At 42.3% G+C, this 20,194-nt stretch overlaps 1 protein-coding gene across 2 annotated transcripts in view; it reads right to left on the bottom strand.

Annotated features, from left to right (window-relative positions):
• The window catches only part of LOC130142014 (mitogen-activated protein kinase kinase kinase 1-like), a 68,822-nt gene extending 55,646 nt beyond the window's left edge, over positions 1-13,176 (bottom strand). The window contains exon 1 of one of the 2 annotated variants that reach the window (XR_008819260.1): positions 11,994-13,176. Coding sequence is in view for 1 of the 2 variants with exons in the window: in XM_056323405.1 (XP_056179380.1) it covers positions 11,994-12,424 (431 nt within the window). In the remaining variant the exon portion in view is untranslated. The remainder of the gene's footprint in view (positions 1-11,993) is intronic. The other variant, XM_056323405.1, reaches the window with a different exon arrangement.
• Between the last annotated feature and the right edge of the window lie 7,018 nt (positions 13,177-20,194).

Here is a 20,194-nt window from a genome sequence, read left to right as displayed (position 1 = left end):
GGCTCACTGTGGAGGCCTGACTCATTCACTGTACTACGTAACTGACTTAATATTTTCCAATCAAAGCCTCCCAGGTTCCCTGTCTTTGGTTAGCGGCATTCATCTGATACGTTACAGGGAAAGCTTGTGGGGGGTTGACTTGCTCAGCAATATTAAATATTCCCTGAGCAGCTGCTTCTTGTGCTATTTTTTGCCAATTAATGCACGTAGAACGCACCAGTTTGTTTACTGTATTTTTTTGTTCCTTTTTTTTTTTTTTTTTTTTAAAAATTTTGTATTGACTGCCCACTGCTATTTTCTTCCTTAGCAGCACTTTCGTCCGATGTGTCCCTGCCCTCTGGCCCCCCCGAGGCTACTTCGCCGGAGGGGGGGACGGAGGACACGAAGGGTCTATAGGTGGTACAGTGGGCTCTATAGGTGGTACAGAGAGCACTGTTTGTGATAAAGGGGGTATTGGAATGTAATTTTCACATGGCATAATTTTTCCTGCATTAGGATCTGCGCTTGCAAGTCGGCTTGTTACTGCTGCAGCAAGGCGCTTTTCTGCTTGATATCTTTTTATACAATTAGTTACTTCATGCCATGATTTCATCAATTTTTTTGCTGCCTTATCATCATCTATTACTAAATCCCATAAACAATCCCCATAATTACGCCATTCTTCTACTTCAAACATATGCTCAGGATCTGCAAAATATCCTTTTGCTTTACCCATAGTAATTAACCCAGCCAGATCTTTTAAAGGGCCTACTCCCCGCTTTTCTAAAAAGCATTGTAAAAGTGCTAGCGCTACCTCTTTTTCCATTGTGCACTCATTAAAGTCCTCTTTGTTGCAGCCTTTTCCCTTGGGTAGCAGCTCATGGACGGCGAACCCCTTCTTGAATTATCCTGGGCTCAAGCACGGATCGGGTACGATGCCAGCATCAGCCGATCTTCTGCTCTCTGGTCGCTGCTACCAGTGCTTCTCCATCCTCGCTGTCCGGTGAAGAACAAGGTTAGGGGTCCCTTGTTCGGGCGCCACTTTGACGAGCGAGGGGAAGCAAGCAGCCGACTCAATATGAGTGATAGAGCAAGCTTCGATTTATTATGGCGCGATTATGTCTTATATACAGTTCCTGTTAATTATGCCTACAAGTCATCTGCTGATTGGCTAAGATCTAAAGGGTTACATTTTCATATGTCCTCCTACTTGCAGTTTCTGCGGATAGCTAGCTACATATTTTTTTTTCCTCTCTTGTCTACGCGAATTCCTCAAAGTTATTTACAACATTAGGCACAAGATCAGTGTGTTTTTCTCAGCTTCCTTATCAGCATGCCTCAGCATAGCTGCAAGGCCTGCTTCAGCTAACTTACGCTAACTTTGTTTCACAAAGATCTTTAAGGGAGTCATGGCCATGATCACACAGCCATTCTGCAACAATCTCAACCCTCAAGTTTTACATTCCTTTCCAATTCTCCTCCCCATCCCTCTGGGTGAGGGGTGAATGAGCAAGGGCTTCATGGTACTTAGTTACCAGCAGGGGTTAAACTGTGACAAAAGGGAGGGAAGCAACAGAAAGCAGCTTTCCACTTAACCACATTCTCCTAGTCACCTAAAGGCAAGTAATGAAGCTCTCAAAGGCTTTCTGTCCTCTTTGCCTCGAGCAAAAGAATGAACTGTAATTCTAGAGTTTTAAGTGAGAGCAGATAAAAAGTAAAATAAGACAACCCTTGGGTCTTCACAGAGAATCTGACAAGAACACAGAAATGAGCATTAGAAACTCCAGAACTCAAACCACATCCATTCTCTTATCACCACTGCTGCTAAAAACTAGCTTTACAAGTTTTTTTAAAGAACAGCTATACAGCAACATATAATTTCTATTTTATACAAGCTTAAGCCAAATTTCACTAATACTGGCAGCCAGCAAAAGCCACAGGAGCATTCCCACAGTCATCCCACCCCCAGCTGCTTGTTTCCACTCCCACCTCATCCTTTCCTGCACTGGAATAAGCTTTTGCACAGCTGCACCATTACTTTTACTCCAACTTCAAACAATAACAAATGCATTAGCACAGTAAAAGATCTCATGAAGTTCAAATCCATCATACAGAAGGAAAAACTGATCTTTAAAAGTATCTTGTACTCTACGTGTTTGAGCTTTGGGTAAGGCAAAATTGCACACGTCTACGCATGGGTATCACACTGAGCAGTACCAAGACTCCACTGAGTGACAGTGAAGACTGACCCTTTAGTATCACTAAATCCAACAAGACAGAAAGTTCCAGATTAGTTATAATCTATTTACTTTGCATAGGAACAAAGAAAACTGCCATACCAGATCAAACCATTTAAGCAGAACCCTACCACTTACAATAACTAATAGTGATAAAAATCAGACATGGTAGAGGGCTCTTCCAAAAAAATAAAAAAATCCAAAAAGCCCGCTCTCAAGCCACAGAGCACAGAAGAGGTAGGAGGTGAATACTACTCTCACAGTAGTATTCAGCATAAACTGGAAGCAGAAAATTTGGTGGTTTATTTAAGCAGACAGTGAAAAATATTAAGTATTATGGACTTGGTTAAAACGCAAAATTATATTTTACCTTAGCTATTCTTAGCCAAGGTAAATATAAGCTATAGTTTTTACCTTAGCTACATTATGACAACATGAACAGTAGAAGAGCACATCAAACCTTGGTCACACTGTGCTTTCACTGTACTTGTGCTCTCTCTGTTCCAACTCCCCTGCCCAGTCCAGTGCTCTGTTAATACATTCATGCTCTCCTTTGAAAGTCACCAAAGATGCTACAAATCGATAGGCAGAACTAAAACTGACAAGTTTTTAATAGTACACCTGTACATACAGTCAAAACTTGTTTCACAGTGTGTCTCTGGTACCTCCAGCAGGCATCAATACAAGCAGTGATTGCAGAAAATATAGCATAAATATCTACAAAGGTTGTCTTGCAACTGAACTGACAAGTCTGCCATAGCTAGTATATGCATTTTCAAATTCAAACACTTCATTTTCACCCAATTCACACATTACATGGTTACTGAGGAGACTAATTGCAGCGTTTCTTGTTTTTCATTTTTATAAAGACAGGGTTATGGAAGTATAACTAATTCTGTACTTGGTGATGTAATAAGTCAGCTACACCAATTTCAGACACAAATAAACATCACTTAAATGGTTTGAACATTTTAAGAGAACATTGTAAAGATCAGAGAAAAGGAAGTACATTTTGCCTACAGGGATTTGCCCCAAATCGGAAGTTATATCTCAAATTGTAGTCTACCAGCTTGCAGATACATGATTAATAGAAGACCAGTCTGTTATTTAACTTGAAATTTAGACAAAATATGTAAATATCTATAGTGAAGAACAGAAGAGAGTCTGAAAGACAGAAGATGTTACAGATAGTTGGCAGAACATGGCCTTGGGAGAAGGGATAGACACCATAGACATCAAGCTGGGGCATAACAAGATAAACTCAAGGAGAACCAAATAGTTAATGAGAACAAACAGAAAATTACCTGAACTATGAGTGAACTAATTAGCATACTAAAAGGTCACAAGAAAGTGAGCTTTGAAACCATTTTTAAAACCAATGGAATGCAAAATTGGTAGTAAAACTAGCTCACTAATTCCTCTATATGCTAGAATGTCCCTTACCCCTCTTAGGGCAAGATCTGTCGTGTAAATTAAAAGCACAGATAACATTCTCTGATAAGACAGTACAAATACACCTGCCAAAGGAAACAGCTTGAAAGGGTCAAATCTGTTTATTAATGGAGAAACAATGGAGAGATGCAAACACCCCAGAGGAAATTTTGGGCACCACCATACAGGCAACCAACAGACCTGGAAGAGCAAAGAACGCAGTACTGGTAAAGGCTGAATTCAAACCCAGAGTGCAACTGTATTGAATTTGAAAGATGCCTTCTTTTGCATAACCCTGGAGGATGTGAGCCAAAAGTTTTTTGCATTTGAATGAAGAGGGTCCCTGTGGAGGGTCGGCCGAGTAACGACAATCACACTAATATGGCTACATGTTGTCCTCCCTTTATTTAACATTCAGGCTATATTTATAAGTAAAACTAACTGTCCACGCGATTCTACATACAGGTGATTGGATAAAAGCCTCTGATCACACGAACGTCTGTATCACTGATTGGTGAGCATGCTGCAGGAACCTGATCAGGGTGTGCTGACTGTGGTTTCCAAGTCCTGTTCAGCACCTGGCTTCTTTGTGCATAGCTAGTTTTCTTCCTCAAACTGCTTGGTTCAAGGACAATTTAAAGTTGCTCTGCAGTTACAATTAACAGGCCTGGGTTGTCCAACCCAGACAATGGTAACACATGTCCTTGGTCTTTTAAAAATTCCTCTACATTTGAATGGGAAAACTCAACAACTGGATGAAAAGTTAAACTCCACTGAACTGTTACCCCAGAGATTCAAGAATAGTCCTACTTTGTTTGGTAATGTATGGCCAAAGAACTGGAAGACTGGCAAGAACAAGTATACTTCCAGCCAACCAGATCTCAAAAAAATACCCTTAAGAGAATCTGGACTGGGAGTTATTCACTGATGGAAGCAGCTTTATGGACAACAGACAGTGAAAAGGAGGATATGCTGTGGTAACTTTGAAAGATGAAATAGAAATTAAGCTGTTATTGCATTGACTCGAGCCCGAGAACTGCCTGAAGATAAACAACTAAATATTTGTACAGATTCAAAACATGCATTTGGGGTAGTACATACTCATGGGGTCATTTGGAAAGAATGAGGACTTTCATCCTCACAAGGAACTACAATCAAACATGGGAAAGAAATTTTAAGACTCTTACTTCTTTTGGTTTTTGAACTGCATGTATCTGTGATTCACTGCAAGGCTCACCAGAAGGGAAAAATGGATGTAATTAAGGGTAATCGAAAAGCAGATGAAGCTGCAAAACAAATAGCTCTATCAAATTCTATAATGAGAGCTTTAATACTAACTTCTCAATAGGAATCAAGAGAGATTCCAAATTACTCTGAAAGGGATGATCAATTGGCAAAACTTCTGAATTGTACCAAAACTGAAAATGTATGGTGGACAATGGACACTGGACAGATTATAGTTACAGCTCCATTAATGAGGGAATTAATAAAGAGAACTCACCAGGAAACCCATATGGGAGCTGAAGCAATAGTGGCAAGCATAAGAGTTGTTACGCTGTAGGGTTGAAAATGCAACAACACGCTAATATTATTGTGAAACAATGCCTGATTTGTTGCAGAAATAATCCAAAAATAAAGAAAAGACCCCCTCCAGGACAAGATAAGAGGGGACGTGCTCCAGGGAAACACTGCCAAATAGATTTCTCCAAGTTACCAAGATGTAAGAGGTATAAATATCTGCTAATACTTCTAGACACATTTTCTAGATAGGTAGAAGCTTTCCCATGTGGAACCAACAAGGCAAGAGAAGTAATCAGTGTGTTATTGAAAGAAATCATCCCTAGGTTTGAAATACCTGAGGGGATAGCATCAGATAATGGGCCTCATTTTATTACCAAGGTAGTGTAGGAAATTGCCAAGTTTTTACAGTTTGATTGAGACTTACATACACCCTGAAGACCACAGTCTAATGGGAAAGTAGAATGAATCAGACTCTGAAAAGACAAATCTCAAAATTATGCCAGGAAACAAATGAAACTGATAGATGTCTTACCCATAGATTTATTATGAAACTGAATTACCCCCAGGGTTTGAGAAGGAATTAGTCCTTTTGAAAATTTATATGGCAAACCATACCCAGTAAATAGCTTAACAGGGAAAGGTGATCAGATGCATATAAGTGGAAATCAGATACCTAATGAATACATGTTATCATTTGAGTGTACTCTATCTTCACCTCATAGGTACCCAAACAAAAGAACACTCATACCTCTGGACACCCCAGTACATACCTTCCAACCAGGAGATCTAGTCTATATCAGAACCCAGAAAGATGAACCTCTGAAAGAAAGCTGGAAGGTACCATATTTGGTATTATTAACCACACCCTGTAAGAGACTGCGCCTGTGAGACCCACCATTGCCACAGCAGATGTGTTGTCTCAACATTGCTATGGCAGGAAACTCATGCCATCACCACAGTGAAGGATCTATACATTGTTAAGGCAGGAAGATAACACCACTGCCACAGAAAAGATTTATGTATACATTGTTAAAGGAGGAAACCGACTGACGCCACAGAGCAACGGGGGAGGCTGATCCTGCAAAACTTAACCAAACCCCTGTGCACGTGCCCAGACATGGGGTCAGGGGGGTCAAGGTACCTGGAGGCCCCTGAAGAATGTTGGGCATGTACACCATTGTCAGGTGGAAGGTGTGGTTAAAGCAGAACAGCTTGTAACAACTCTATAAAAAACAGAACCAACTAACATTGGACAGAACATTCCCCCACCGGAGTTGGAAATGAATCTGACTGTCGGGACACCGCAGCTCCAGGGTGGTAGCTATTGCTGTGAACCCTTTCCTTCTTTCCTTCCTTCCTTCCTCCCTTGATCTCTTGCGCTCTCTCTCCCTTTGCATTCACAGATTTATTGTTGGGCAAATAAAGTTCCTTAGCTCTTGACTCAGTTTTGAGTCTTAATTCTGTTCCTGAGAATACAAACAGAACCACGCTCCGGTCTCAGACCAGTATGCGACATACCCACAGCAATCAAGGTAAAGGGATGTCGTGGTTTAACCCCAGCCAGCTGCTCACTCACTCCCCCACCACCACCCAAAGGGATGGGGAGGAGAATCAGGAATGTAAAACTCAAGGGTTGAAATAAGAGCCATTTAATAATTTAAACAGAATAAAACAGAAAAAAATTAAACAGAATAAAAAGGAAACAATAATAAAAACAATAATAACAGTTATAATGGAAAGGTGGGGGAAAGGATAAAATCCAAAGGGAGAAAGGAAAACAAGTGATGCACAGTACAACTGTTACTTCCAAAGCAGCTTGAACCCCTTCATAAGCTGCCAATATCTTTCTTTCATTTGGAATGTATGGGCCTCAGATCTTCTATAGTCCCGACTCCAAGATCTGAAGGGTTGACCTCGAGTATCCCCTGGTGCCTTCTACCAGAGGCTCCAGGTAAGGCCATTCTCCCTGGCTGCAGCATAGAGCACATCCCTTACATCTTGCCCAATCTGGACAGGTCCAAAGGCTACTGCTTGAACTATCTCCCGTTTTATTTGTTCAAAGGCTTGTTGCTCAGGGCCCCATTTATATTCATTGTTCTTTTAGGTCACGTGATCAAGAGGGCTTACAGTCACACTGTAGTTTGGAATGTGCATTCTCCAAAAGCTGACAACACCTAAGAAAGCCTGAGTTTCTTTCTTATGAGTTGGTGGAGACATAGCTGTTATTTTGTTGATCACATCCACTGGGATCTCACTATGTCCATCTTGCCATTTTATTCCCAAAACTTGGGTCTCCTGTGCGGGTCCCTTGACTTTACTTTTGTTTTATGGCAAAACTGGTTTTCAGGAGGATTTGTATAATTTTCCTCCCCTTTCTCAAAAACAACTTCTGGTGTATTGCCCCATACGATGTAGTCATCAATGTATTGCAGATGTTCTGGAGCTCCACCCTTTTCTAGTGCAGCCTGGATCAGTCCATGGCATATGGTAGGGCTGCGTTTCCATCCCTGGGAGAGTCAATTCCAGGTATATTGGACACTCTTCCAAGTGAAGGCAAACTGTGGCCTGCACTCCACAGCCAAAGCAATCGAGAAAAACACATTCACAATATCAATAATGGCATACCGCTTGCTTGAGCGACATGTAATATCCTCGTAGAGATACCTTTCCTTCACACTTGACAGAAGTCACTTCCAGAGGCTGATGATTTGTGCTCCTTTTCCAGTTTCCCTGTCAATGCCCCTTTGCCTTGAAAGTGATCCCAGCTGCTTGGCTTCCCTACCCTCCAAATCTATACTATGAGCCCCATTTATCCCAGCATTGAAGCAACCAGGTGATAATGTGTTCACCTGGTTGACAGGCATAATCTTTCCGCATATCCCGCAGTTCACTCAGAGATAGGGATCAGGAGGTTACCTCTTGTTCGCTTTCTTCATCTTGTTCCCATGATGGCCCTGGTTCTTCATCCTTTACCAAACTAGCTGCTTTCTGTTTCTTCTTATCTACAGGTGCCACTAACACTGACACCAGTTTGTCTTCTGCATCACTTGTTTCAGGGGTCAAAGTAGCTGGAACAACCACTGCAGGGGATGGAGCAGTAGCTACAGTTTGTCGCTTAGAATTCCACCAGTTCCAGGACATGAAAACCACATTCAGGATTCCCATCACCAGGTTCAAGACCTGCACTACGGGGCTTCCAGCCGACCAAAGATACTCAGTCTCTCCTAAAATCCTAAATGTTTCATTAATTAGCCCTGAGGCTACTGGGGGAGGCGTGGACCCCACCCATAGGCTGACTCTCTGGGAAAACAAAGCCAAAGGTACAGTTGTTGGCGTTCCCCAGCAGGGGCCACCAGACACACAGAAGCGACAACACCAAGCACTCAGACCAGATTAGTTTCATAGCCAATGAGTCCATCATATTATAAGCCAGTATTATATAGTACAACACTATAACAACTTTATCCCAGGTCCCAATGATAACAAACAACACAACAGGGAACACATACTGTAAATAATCAAGACAATTCAACCTTGGGACCATGGGCAGCAAATTCAAAAGCAGAAAAGCCAGCACTGTAGCCAACGATTGTTAATCTAGAACAATGAATACTTAAAACAATTAACACAGTCTGATTAGACCTGTCGTCATCTCAGCCCTTCCAGCCCCACATTGGGTGCCAAAAAGGACTGTCATGGCTTAACCCCAGCCAGCAACCAATCACCATGCAGCCGCTCACTCCCCCACCCAGAGGGGTGGAGAGGAAAATTGGAATGTAAAGCTCAAGGGTTAAGATAAGAACAATTTAATAATTTAAATAGAATAAAAAAGGAAAGCACAATAATAACTACAAGTTATAATGGAAAGGTGGGGGAAAGGATAAAATCCAAAGGAAAAGGGAGAAAGGAAAACAAGTGATTCACAGTACAACTGCTCATCATCCGCTGACCGACGCCCAGCCAGTCTCCGAGCAATGATCCCCAGGTCCCAGCTAACCCCTTAAGTATATAAACCACCCATGACGTCCTATGGTATGGGATACCTCTTTGGCTAGTTCCAGTCAGCTGTCCTGGCTGTGTCCCCTCCCAATTTCTTGTGCCCCTCAAGCATGGCAAGGCCTGAGAAACTGAAGAGTCCTTGATTTAATATAAACATTACCCAGCAACAACTAAAACCATCAGTGTCCTAGCAACATTGTTCTCACATCATAGCCAAAACACAGTCCTGTACTAGCTACTAAGAAGAAAGTTAACTCCATCCTAGCTGGAACCACAAGGGAATAGACTCTAGGATTCACTATACTGAGTGAAGAGTGCGCCCCTCTGGAAGAAGGGGAGTGAAAAGAGACCCGACCTTTGAAACTGAAATTAACACAGAATCAGTGAACTGCACCTGGATGAATTGGGAATCAGTAGTTCATTTAGATTGTATACAGGGAGCAATTTTATTATACTCTGTGTTATTAGGAGTAGTAACATTGTATACTTTTAAAGATACAATAACATATATTTTTTTGATTATGCCCTTCAGTTCACCTCTTAAATGTCTGGGCAACAGCTGCATGCACAAGTTCAGTATGTAATAAACTGCTACTCGCATACAAATTAGTCTTCCTTCAGCTAGAGCAAGTTAATATTATAATAAGTACATAGAGATCTTTTAAATTCTTTATATGGCCTGACAAAGTAGTACTTTGTCTAACATCTATTTACTGGTAACACAACATACAGAATTACCGAGATACTCTACATGAGCATTTATAGGCTATTTCTGAAGAAAAATCACTATTAATGCTGCTATGCATTTAAATTTATCATGAAGACAGTTGAGAAGTAGATTATCTCACTAAAACACTAAAGAGAAAAGCACTTGGCATTTAGCATTTTCTATGATTTGTTAACACTCCTAGTTGAATGCCAAAGCATTCAGGGAGAAGGGTTTTAAATCACACACACACTCAAAACACTGACTTGTCCAAAAACAAGTACTTATTATAAGCAAAATTGTCCATGTGAAAGGAAAAAATACACAGCTGCTCTGTTATTGCTGCTGTGGGACTGACTAGCAAGGATGGACTCAATGTTTCAGCAATGTGACTTGTAGTGACCTTCCCGAACCTCTATCAAGCCAACTCCCTCTTACTATCACCAGGAGACAGAGGCATTTTAAACATGTTCCAACCCAGATTTTTATTTTCCTTGAAAGCCATAAAACTGGATACAGCCATATTATAAGATACAGTACATTATAAATTCATGACTCAAAGATAGCGCCAGGAGTTATAAAAAAAGCTCAAGATACCTGCTAAAATTCATACGTGATTTTTCCCCCGCCTCCTGAAACACTTGATTTCCTATGAATCCTTCTTTAAATACAGAGACATTTCTTATATGTTAGGACCACACCACAAGTATTTTTACATTGTCCTAGAAATAGGCCAAAATCCATCAGAATTGCTGAAAATTCACGTAAACAGGACACTGGTCTATAAACCATTTTTTTTGTACTGTAGTTCCAAGTCAAGTCAAACTTTAAAAAAAATATCCTTGTGGTTTAACTGCAATAAGACAACTAAAAAGAACACATAAGCCATCTGTTCAAACTGGAACTAGATTTTTCATGAGGTTTAAATAATTAGCCAGAAAAACTGTAAGGCAGCACTAAAATAGATCTTTTGATGTTAATACTAACTCCTTAAACTACACAGTCCATATCATATAAAACCCTACAAGAAATCCATGTGAAATTATCAGTTTCACATCAAAATTACACCGTTACTTCAGTGCCTTACCATACACATACCAGTTAGACCTAGCAAGTACATATTAAAGTTGAAACATGCTCTGAAATACTTAAACTGCTTCACCATGGACATGTTCACTTTCACCCTGAATACTTCCACATATATCAAATAGGCATAGTATGGGCAGTTTTATAAAACCTCAAGAAACTGGGCTTATCAAATAAAACATGGAAGGCAAACATGGACTACAAACAGAAGGGCACTAAATTAAACCACTCAAATGTATCACCTGGACTGAACCACCATAAAATTACTTTCTCTCTGAAAAAGAGGGGACACATGTTTGAAAGCTTTCCTTCCCCCACGGCCTTTACTAAGGATAAAAAAAAAAAAAAACCACACCCAAAAAACCAAAAGTTCCACAATATCACGATGCTACAAGTCAGAATTAGACTTCATTTAAGTTGTCGTCGTCCCCCAAGAAAAAAAAAAATAAAATTACTCAATTTTGTGCAGCAAATTGCTAGGAAAGCGCAGAAAGCGGTCAGGTACCAGGTGAGCACCCGAAGCAGAAGCACAGTTGACGCTTGAACCACGCCGCGCCCTGCTCTGGCACCGAGGCGACAGAGCTGTAGAAAGAGTTAACAGGCTCTACTCACGCCGAGATCCAAAGGTTGACACATCCGACCCCGGTCCCCGCCACCACCATCACAAACTCAAACTCCAAAACCTTTTGGGACTCCGGCAAAAGTTAAACATAGAAGCACACACACACGGCCCGGCTACTTAACAGCTAATCGCCCACAGTGCAGGGACGCGCCGCCCCGACCCGCTTCTCCAGCGCCGGCTGCTGGGCTCCGCGCAGCCCCGCGCCGCTGACAGCTGCGGGCGACCCGCGAAACAGCCCAGCATCCAGCACTCCCTCAAGTACGCACCAGGTGGCTCCACGCCCCCAGGGGAATGCGACGGACGAGCTGCACACTGCGCCCCAGCACTCCGCGGGCAGCTCCCGTTACCCTCACATCCACTCCCAGCCAGACGCCCGCGGAAGAGTGGGAACAGCCCCACCGCTTCCCCTCACCTCGCGGGGGGACACGGCTCTATCCTTCGCTCCGCGGAGGGGTAGGTCCCCGGCGGCGGCTCCAGGAACTCGACGCAGCGGCTGGGGGAGGCAGTTGGGCTGACGAGGCTGGAGCGTGGCCCAGGCAGGTAGTGGAGCAGCAGCGTCTCGGGAGGTTCCGGTGAAGAGGACGACAAGAAGGCGGCGAGGAAGAGAGGCGCCTCAGGCAGCCGGTCCAGCTCCACACTCCGCACTTTGCGCGGCTGCTTTCGTCTCCAGTCAGAGCACTGCTCGCGGCAGCCACTGCCGCCCGCCTCCCGCAGAAGCCCCCCACCGCTCCCGACGACACTTTCCGTGCCTATGCTGCCCTTCAGGCTCCCGGCGGCGGCGACAGCCACCGCAGTGCTGCCTAAGGCTAACCCCGACGACGAAGTACAATTCGCCGCCGCCATTTTCTCTAGCAAGTCACATAAGGCTCCCGAGGCTCAGAGAAAGCTACTGCACCAACCCACTACGGAAACAGCGTAGGGAGAGGGTGGGAGGCGAGCGCGGATTGGTGGCAGCAGGCAGCGCGGGGCGGGGCGGCCGCCTGTAGGTGCGGCGACCCGCAGCAGCATCTCGTCCGCCCCCATGCAGGTGTTGGTGTCGCGCTTGCTCGCCAGGGGCCGTGCCGCGGCGGGTCGCGTCGCAGGCGGACTCGCTCGGGCCGCGATCGGGAGCTGGCGGTGTTGGATGGGGAGGGTGTCCCCGTCCCCACGTGACCCTTCCTATGTGCAGGACAGCGGCGGGTACTCTGGCAGCCTCGAGGCCTAAAACCGGGGCGTGTGGGTCAGCCGCCTCCCTGTGAGGAACCGGCGCTGTAGGGAAGCCCTTCTCAAAATGTGGGCCGGCTCCTGGTGGCCCCTCGCTCCAGCTCGCAACACCACGTCTATGTGCTCCCTCTCCCTAGCACTCCCAAAACCTCCTCAGGCCATGTCCTCCCTAGGAGCCAGGTGAGAAAGGAGCAAAATCCCTGTAGTGCCTTCCAGTACTGCGGTGAGCCACCTTGAAATTGCTGCTATGCCCAGACTTACCTGCTCATTTGTCTCTGGGAATTAGTATGAAATTCAATACATGTTCTTTCTTGGCAGCCTTCACGTGTTCTTCTCTGAGTCACCCTCACTTGGCAGATGCTGTTTCACCTGTCCTCTGATACTTTTCTATGTCCGTAACTACTTAGAAGTGTTAATGTCTCAGAGTACACCTGTGTGCATATGCATGCACATTTAGTTTAGATTATAGCCTGCCACATACCTATCACTGCAACTGTTTCCCAAGAGACCGGGAGAGAGAAGAAAAGCAGGAGACATCACGTGACCAGAACATTGGGGACATCCAAGTAAAATTTACTTTTGGTCTAGATTTCTACTTGACCACAATTGGGTGGTTTTGCTTTCAGCCTCCAAGCTGTGGAGAAGGGACTTAATTTTGCAAGAACAGAAGGATATACATTGTTATCAGAAAAGTGCTGTTCTGCTGCCATTAAACAAATTACTTATTTGAATGCTGATTTAATCTGAAACTAGGAAAGAAAAACTGACTGTCACTATGCATACCAGGTTGTTTTCAGATTGGTGTGACATTGGATACAGTAGAAAACAGTTCAAAGCACTTTAGCTGAATATCTTAAGCTTATTTCTCAGAATTTGATATGTATCCCCCAAGTCTAATGTTAGCTAAGCATCTTGAAAATTATTTTTAGTATGGTCACTTGCTTTGATCTGAAGCACTAGGAGGTACTTCTCATCCAACTAACAAAAGCATATTCTTTCTAGTCTTACATACGTGATGCTAACCTAGATGTAGCGTCTTTGCTGAAGGATGTGATGAGCAGATTAGAAGACGATCTTTCCTCTAGACTTGCAAGAGCAAAAGCTTGAGGAGACTGTTTCAAATGGTACTCGATATAAACGCAAAATAGTATCAGTATTTATGTTGTGGTTTAACCCCGGCCAGCAACTAAGCACCACCAGCCATTTGCTCGCTCACCCCACAGTAGGATGGGGGAGAGAATCAGAAGAGTAAAAGTGAGAAAAATCGTGGGTTGAGATAAAGACAGTTTGTTAGGTAAAGCAAAAGCCACACATACAAGCAAAGCAAAATAAAGAATTCATTCACAACTTCCTCTCGGCAGGCAGGTGTTCAGCCATCTCCAGAAAGCAGGGCTCCATCATGCTTTCAGGAAGACAAATGCCGTAATGCCAAATGTCCCCCTCTTCCCTCTTCTTCCCCCAGTTTATATACTCAGCATGATGTCGTATGGAATACCTCTTTGGCTAGTTCCAGTCAGCTGTCCTGGCTGTGTCCCCTCCCAATTTCCTGTGCCCCTCCAGCCTTCTTGCTGGCATGGCCTGAGAAACTGAAAAGTCCTTGACTTAGGACAAACATTACCTAGCAACAAATTAAAACATCGGTGTGTTATTAACATTATTCTCACACTAAATCTAAAACACAGCACTGCACCAGCTACTAAGAAGAAAGTTAACTCCATCCCAACTGAAACCGGGACAATGCACATTGCCTTAAGGTCACACTAAATGAATCACTTAAATGGTCTCTTAAGATGCCATGTTCTAACTACTCTTATGAAGGTTTTTCAGTGAAGGACACTGAGAAAGTCAGTTGTGTTCATTGTCATCTTTGGGATAAGCAGGTCATCTAAATATCCTCTAGTAATGTAGAACTCAGGAATGTACATTTAAAGATAAGTTCTGAATTTCTTAGATCCAGTATTTGAGACTTCTTATTTGAAATCTCAACTGTACAGTAAATTAGGGACAGTTTTCTGGAAGATTCCTAAACCAAGCCTTCTTGTCAAAGTTACTAAATGCAGGGAAGAACAGACAAAAGTATGGGCTTTGTAGAAGCAGGATGAGATTAGCTGTGTGCAAATTCTGAAGCAGATGGCTAAAGTGAACTCAAATTATTACCAGTTGTTGGCAGTGTAACTGCATGTACACAGCATCCTCTAGTCTTCAATAAACAAAAACACAAAACCCAAACTGCACAATTATACCTTTTCAAATATTCCTCTCTGCCATAACATCCCATTCACAGAAAGAAACCTACACTTTTAAAGCACTCTAAACAGAAAAACCCCAACTTTAGGAATTTACTAAACACTTATGTGGAAAAGGAATACAGCTTTGAATGACAATTGATTATAAAGGGATACAGAGAAGAAAAAGAGCAAATCTAATAAAACTAAATCTAAGAAATAAGAGCGCATAAATGTCCTTTTAGTATGGCAGAGTCCTAGGGGACACCTCTCCCATTGTGCCAAGGCTCCAACAAGGCTTAAAGGACAAGGAAACAGGAAACTAGAGGCAAAATGTCAGAGTGGCAATGGGGTACTGAGGAATGTGCATGTGTGTCGAGGTGAAATCGTTTCTGGAAAGTAGCTAAGAACAGAGCAAAACATGAAATCCACAGACAGCAGGAGACACCAGTGTAAGAAATAATTAAGTGTAGACAAGTGCTGTCAGCATCCCTGTTAAGCCATGATTTTGCCATTTGAGTAAGGCCAGCACTATTAAGGTTGAGTTACTTTTCGCATAAGATGGGAAGTGGAAAGGACTCACCATTTAGTCATTTAAAAATACATAGCAAGCCTTATAAGAGCTATTTATCGCCTGATTATTGGTTGAAACCCATCTAATAAATTACATTCTGTCTTTGAGCCTTATATTCAACCTATTGTTTTGAATGGATGTTTCTCCACTTTGCCTTGACCGGGGGAGCACAGTGGCAGATGAGAAAATACCTGCCATGCCTCATTCCAGAATACTAGGTAATGTAATACCTGTATGCAACATAGATTTCTGAATAGAACAGAAGCACTGTATAGTAGAGGCTCTACTAGAAGTACTAACTTCTAAAACCATTAATTGAACATGCTGATCGATGTCTGTGTTTTCTTGTGATCTGCTCTTAAAAATTATTTTGTGCTTAATCAATGAGTTGACCTAATTGCAAAAAGCATAAAACTTACTGAAAGACTTAAAAAGATACCGAGTTATCTCTTACACATATTCTTTCTCAGTCTATCAAACTGTTGAGTTCCAATGGGCCAATTTAAAATACAGCTCTGGAGGGTAATATGAGACTCTTAGCAGTTTTCAGTAACCCCATTTCCCATAAGTCATAACCAGTAGCACCCAGGGTTTGTTATGAAACAGAAGCCTTTGGCCTCAAGTTACCAACATACAACATTTGGAACATCAACTGTTTTACACAAAGTTCTGTTTGGGAACACACTAAGTTTTTGCAAGCCAAGGAATTTCCTTGTTGCACAAAACCTGTAACAGTATCATGAATAGCCAACAATTTTCAACACACTAGAGATAGGAATCTGTTGTGCCTCTGAATATATAACATAGACACCATCATCCACAAACACAATATATACGAAAGATAACAGTGTTGTGATTTAACCCCAGCTGGCAACTAAGCACCACACAGCTACTCACTCACTCCCCCTACAATGGGATAGAAGAAGAGAATCAGAAGGGTAAAAGTGAGAAAAATCATGAGTTGAAATAAAGACAGTTTAAAAGGTAAAGCAAAAGCCACACACAAGCAAAGCAAAACAAGGAATTCATTCACTGTCACAGCACTCTCCAAACTATCAAGGTGCAACAAGGTCTTTTACCATCTCATACCAACATATTCTTCATGCCAATCCCTCTACTGCTTTCTCCTCATCTCACCTCATCCAGGGCATGTGTTCTCTCTCTCTACTTCTTCCTCTCTCACCTTCTCTTCCTCAGCTGCTCTCTCTTCATTGGCTCTCAACCACTTAACCAGTCACACCTGCACCTTATCTACATTGGTCAACCCACCACCCCTGAAGCCAACCCACAGTTGTATATTATCAGTGCTAATTAACCCAGCTTCATTACTCTACAATTCACCACTTCCCATAGGCAGGCAGGTGTTTAGAGCCATCTCTAGGAAAGCAGGGCTTCATCATGTGTAATGATTGCTTGGGAAGACAAATGCCATAACTCTGAACATACCCCCTTCCTTCTTCTTCCATCAGTTTTTTATTACTGAGCATAACATCATATGATATGAAACATTCCTTTGGTCAGTTGGGATCAGCTGTCCTGGCTGTGTCTCCTCCCAACTTCTTGAGCACCCTCAGCCTACTTGCTAGTGGGGTGGTATGAGAAGCAGAAAAGGCCTTGACTCTGTGTAAGCACTGCTCAGCAATAACTAAAACATCCCTGTATTATCAACACTGTCTCCAGCACAAATCCCAAATAGCCCCATACTAGGTACTATGAAGGAAAATTAACTCTATCCCAGCCAAAACCAGCACATGCAGTCCATAGCTTCTGATTTTGACCAAACATGCAAAAAGTGTTTAAATACTGTATACAAACCGGATTTTCCTTGCCTTGTTCATCTCTGTAGAAAGACTTACCCCCACCTTGATCTTCCATTCATTCTTTCCATTGTGAGAAAAGGAAAGCAAACCTGCTCCTAAGCAATAATTCTTTCCTGTCTATTACTCTGTGTAATGGAGAAGTGAAGCAACTAAATGAGGTGTTAGAGTCTGAGGTCCTTTTCATTCTTGTTTCTTAGGACTTGCTGAGAATCTGCTGACGTCTCTGTTGCCTATAGAAATGCTTTGCCATCTTGCTGATGCTCAGTTATTACTTTGTAGCATAAGAGGTGCGCTTATTAGAAGCAATTCCAGCTCATATTCAAGATTCTGTATCACTTTTCAGGAGAAAGAAAGCCAGGTAAAAATATAATCTGTTACAGGGAAGTCGCTGCATTTAGTTCAGACATGTGGAATGTCTAGTCTTACTGTTATTTAAGTATTTTTCTTACTGGTTTGCCTATTAATTTCAGCGTGGATTTCCATGGAAAATGTGTTTAAAGATTTCTTCCCTTGCATTTCAGTTCACACAGAACTGAACTCCTGTTAAAAAAATGTGTTTTGGATCCACAAAACTTAAGATTACGTCTTGATCTAGGTGTCAGACACATTATATAAGAAAAGAGCAGTACATAAAGCCTGCTTTTTCTGCCAAAGCACATAATCACAGTTCTCCGTTTTTTTTAAGAACTAATACTGATGTTTCTTCTAACAGCCCTGTACTGTCTAATCACATTCATCACAGTTATCTATTTTCTTCCTGTAACATCTGTTCATGAACTGGGGAACCTTTTGGTCTATCCACCATATGGTCTAAAGTAAAAAGGTGATTTGTTCCTAAAGAATTTGCAATTTAAGTATGAAAGACAGGCAAGGATTGGAGAAATCAGCAAGCTAGACTACAGTCCTGCCTTGACTTTTTTGTCAATAATTTGTACATCTTGCATTAGCTACTAAAATCAGTTAAATTCGTGACCTCAGATAGTTTTTAAAATATCAATAATTTGGATATTCTTCCTGGCTGTGCTACAGAGGATTTTTTTTGACCTTGAATAAGTCACTATCCTTTTGGGACTCAATTTTCCCCAGCCATAACAGGGTAACAAATATATTTACCTACCTCAGGCCTGACAAAAGCCTGAGAGATTTAATATTATTGAGTTTCTAGGTGATCCATTGCTCAAAAGAGGAACAATAATGAAGTGAGGAAGACCTGTTAAGCCTTTTCTCGTATATCACTTGGGAACTGCTACCAAAATTATAGCAGCCGTCAGCTCTTTTTCTTACATTCTTCCAGACTACTAAATTGACAACATAGCTCTCATCCAGATCAGCAGTTACATCTGTTGTAAGCACCACTATCAGTTCACTCTCCAGGAGAAAGCAACTGTACCATTTCAGACCCAGGAGACTAGCAATAGCTTAATACTGCTCTACCACTGATTGTTGTTTCTTTCAGCATAGGCACTTATTATTCCTTCTGCTCTGTGAGACAAAGACACAAGGAATAAGTGCAGCTGTTAATAAACTGTGGAAGCTTTTCTCCACTGGAAGCTATAGATTTCCAAATTACAAGGGAACAGATGCAAGAGTCTCGCTCTTATTTTTGTCTCTAAGGACAATATGACAACTTACTGAAAGGAAGCGTGAAGGGTCAGGATGGAAGAAGGACCATTTCCTCACTGAACAGGACCTCGCAGTTATTCTTTTCCTCTGCCTGCTGCTCTGTCATCCTTCTTCTGCCAGCAGCATAATTATGCAGTGCCAACAATAAACTGCAGTTACCAGAGGACAGTAACATGACAACAGCATAAACATCCAACCATCACCAAACACAAAAACAAGGCAAAGCCTTGGTGTGTCTCAGTATGGCTGTGGGCTGTGAACCAAGTCTCATGTGATGGGTATACTCAGCACATACCACACAAGCTGTATGAGGATCCTGTAGAAGAGGAGCAGACAAGTAATACGGTTTGACAGTTACCTCTGGATAACTGCCTCCCTAAATAATTACCAGATGAGAAAGGAACTGGCAAGAACACCCTCCAAAGAGCACCCTTCTTACTTTCTCCAGAGCCAGTGCATATGTGATTAATCATTCTTTCCCTCCTTTTTATTTCTGTTAATCCCACCCTGCCCCTCTAGTAATACTGTCTGTATGGTTTCATTCATGATAGCTAGCAGTGGTGGCAGTGCTGTTCCTCTTCTTAAATTCAGCAGGCACACTCTGCCAAGGCCCTCACAGCTGTCAGAGAATAAGAAAACTCAGCAGTAACATTAGTGCCTAGTTCATCATGTGATCCCTTTATGCCAAGACTGTCAGTTTTCTGGCACCATGGCAGAAGCAAATAAAATAGCTTTTTGCTGTAATGATGACAAGGAGTTCACAGATCTCAAAAATAGTTATGGGATCTTTTATGTCCAAACAGAAAGATCTTTATTATACCCACCTTTTTAGAAAAGTCCACTGTGGTGACGCAGGTCAAGGTGGACTGAAAAAACACTATGTCTTTATGGCTGGGTTCGGACAAAATGGCCTTTATTGTTTATACAAACTATTTATATATCTTAGACAGTGCAGGTGTTAGACCCTGATAGGTTTTTGTGTCCTTCTTCTTGCTTGCTATTTGCTGTTGCTGTAGGTGCCCATATGCTGCGGTTCTAAGTTCCAGTTCTTCACATCCTGTTTACATACCTGACAATTTGTGGCTGTCTTAAAGATACATGACTAAGTCTTTGAAGTCAACTAACTTGTCTGCAGACCTGTTGCACACCCCAACAATTCCCTCTTTTT

Source organism: Falco biarmicus, chromosome W, assembly GCF_023638135.1.
Source record: "Falco biarmicus isolate bFalBia1 chromosome W, bFalBia1.pri, whole genome shotgun sequence".
Classification (NCBI taxonomy): Eukaryota; Metazoa; Chordata; class Aves; order Falconiformes; family Falconidae; genus Falco; species Falco biarmicus.
Note: the sequence above shows the minus strand (reverse complement) of the source record. Positions and strands in the feature narration are given on the sequence as shown.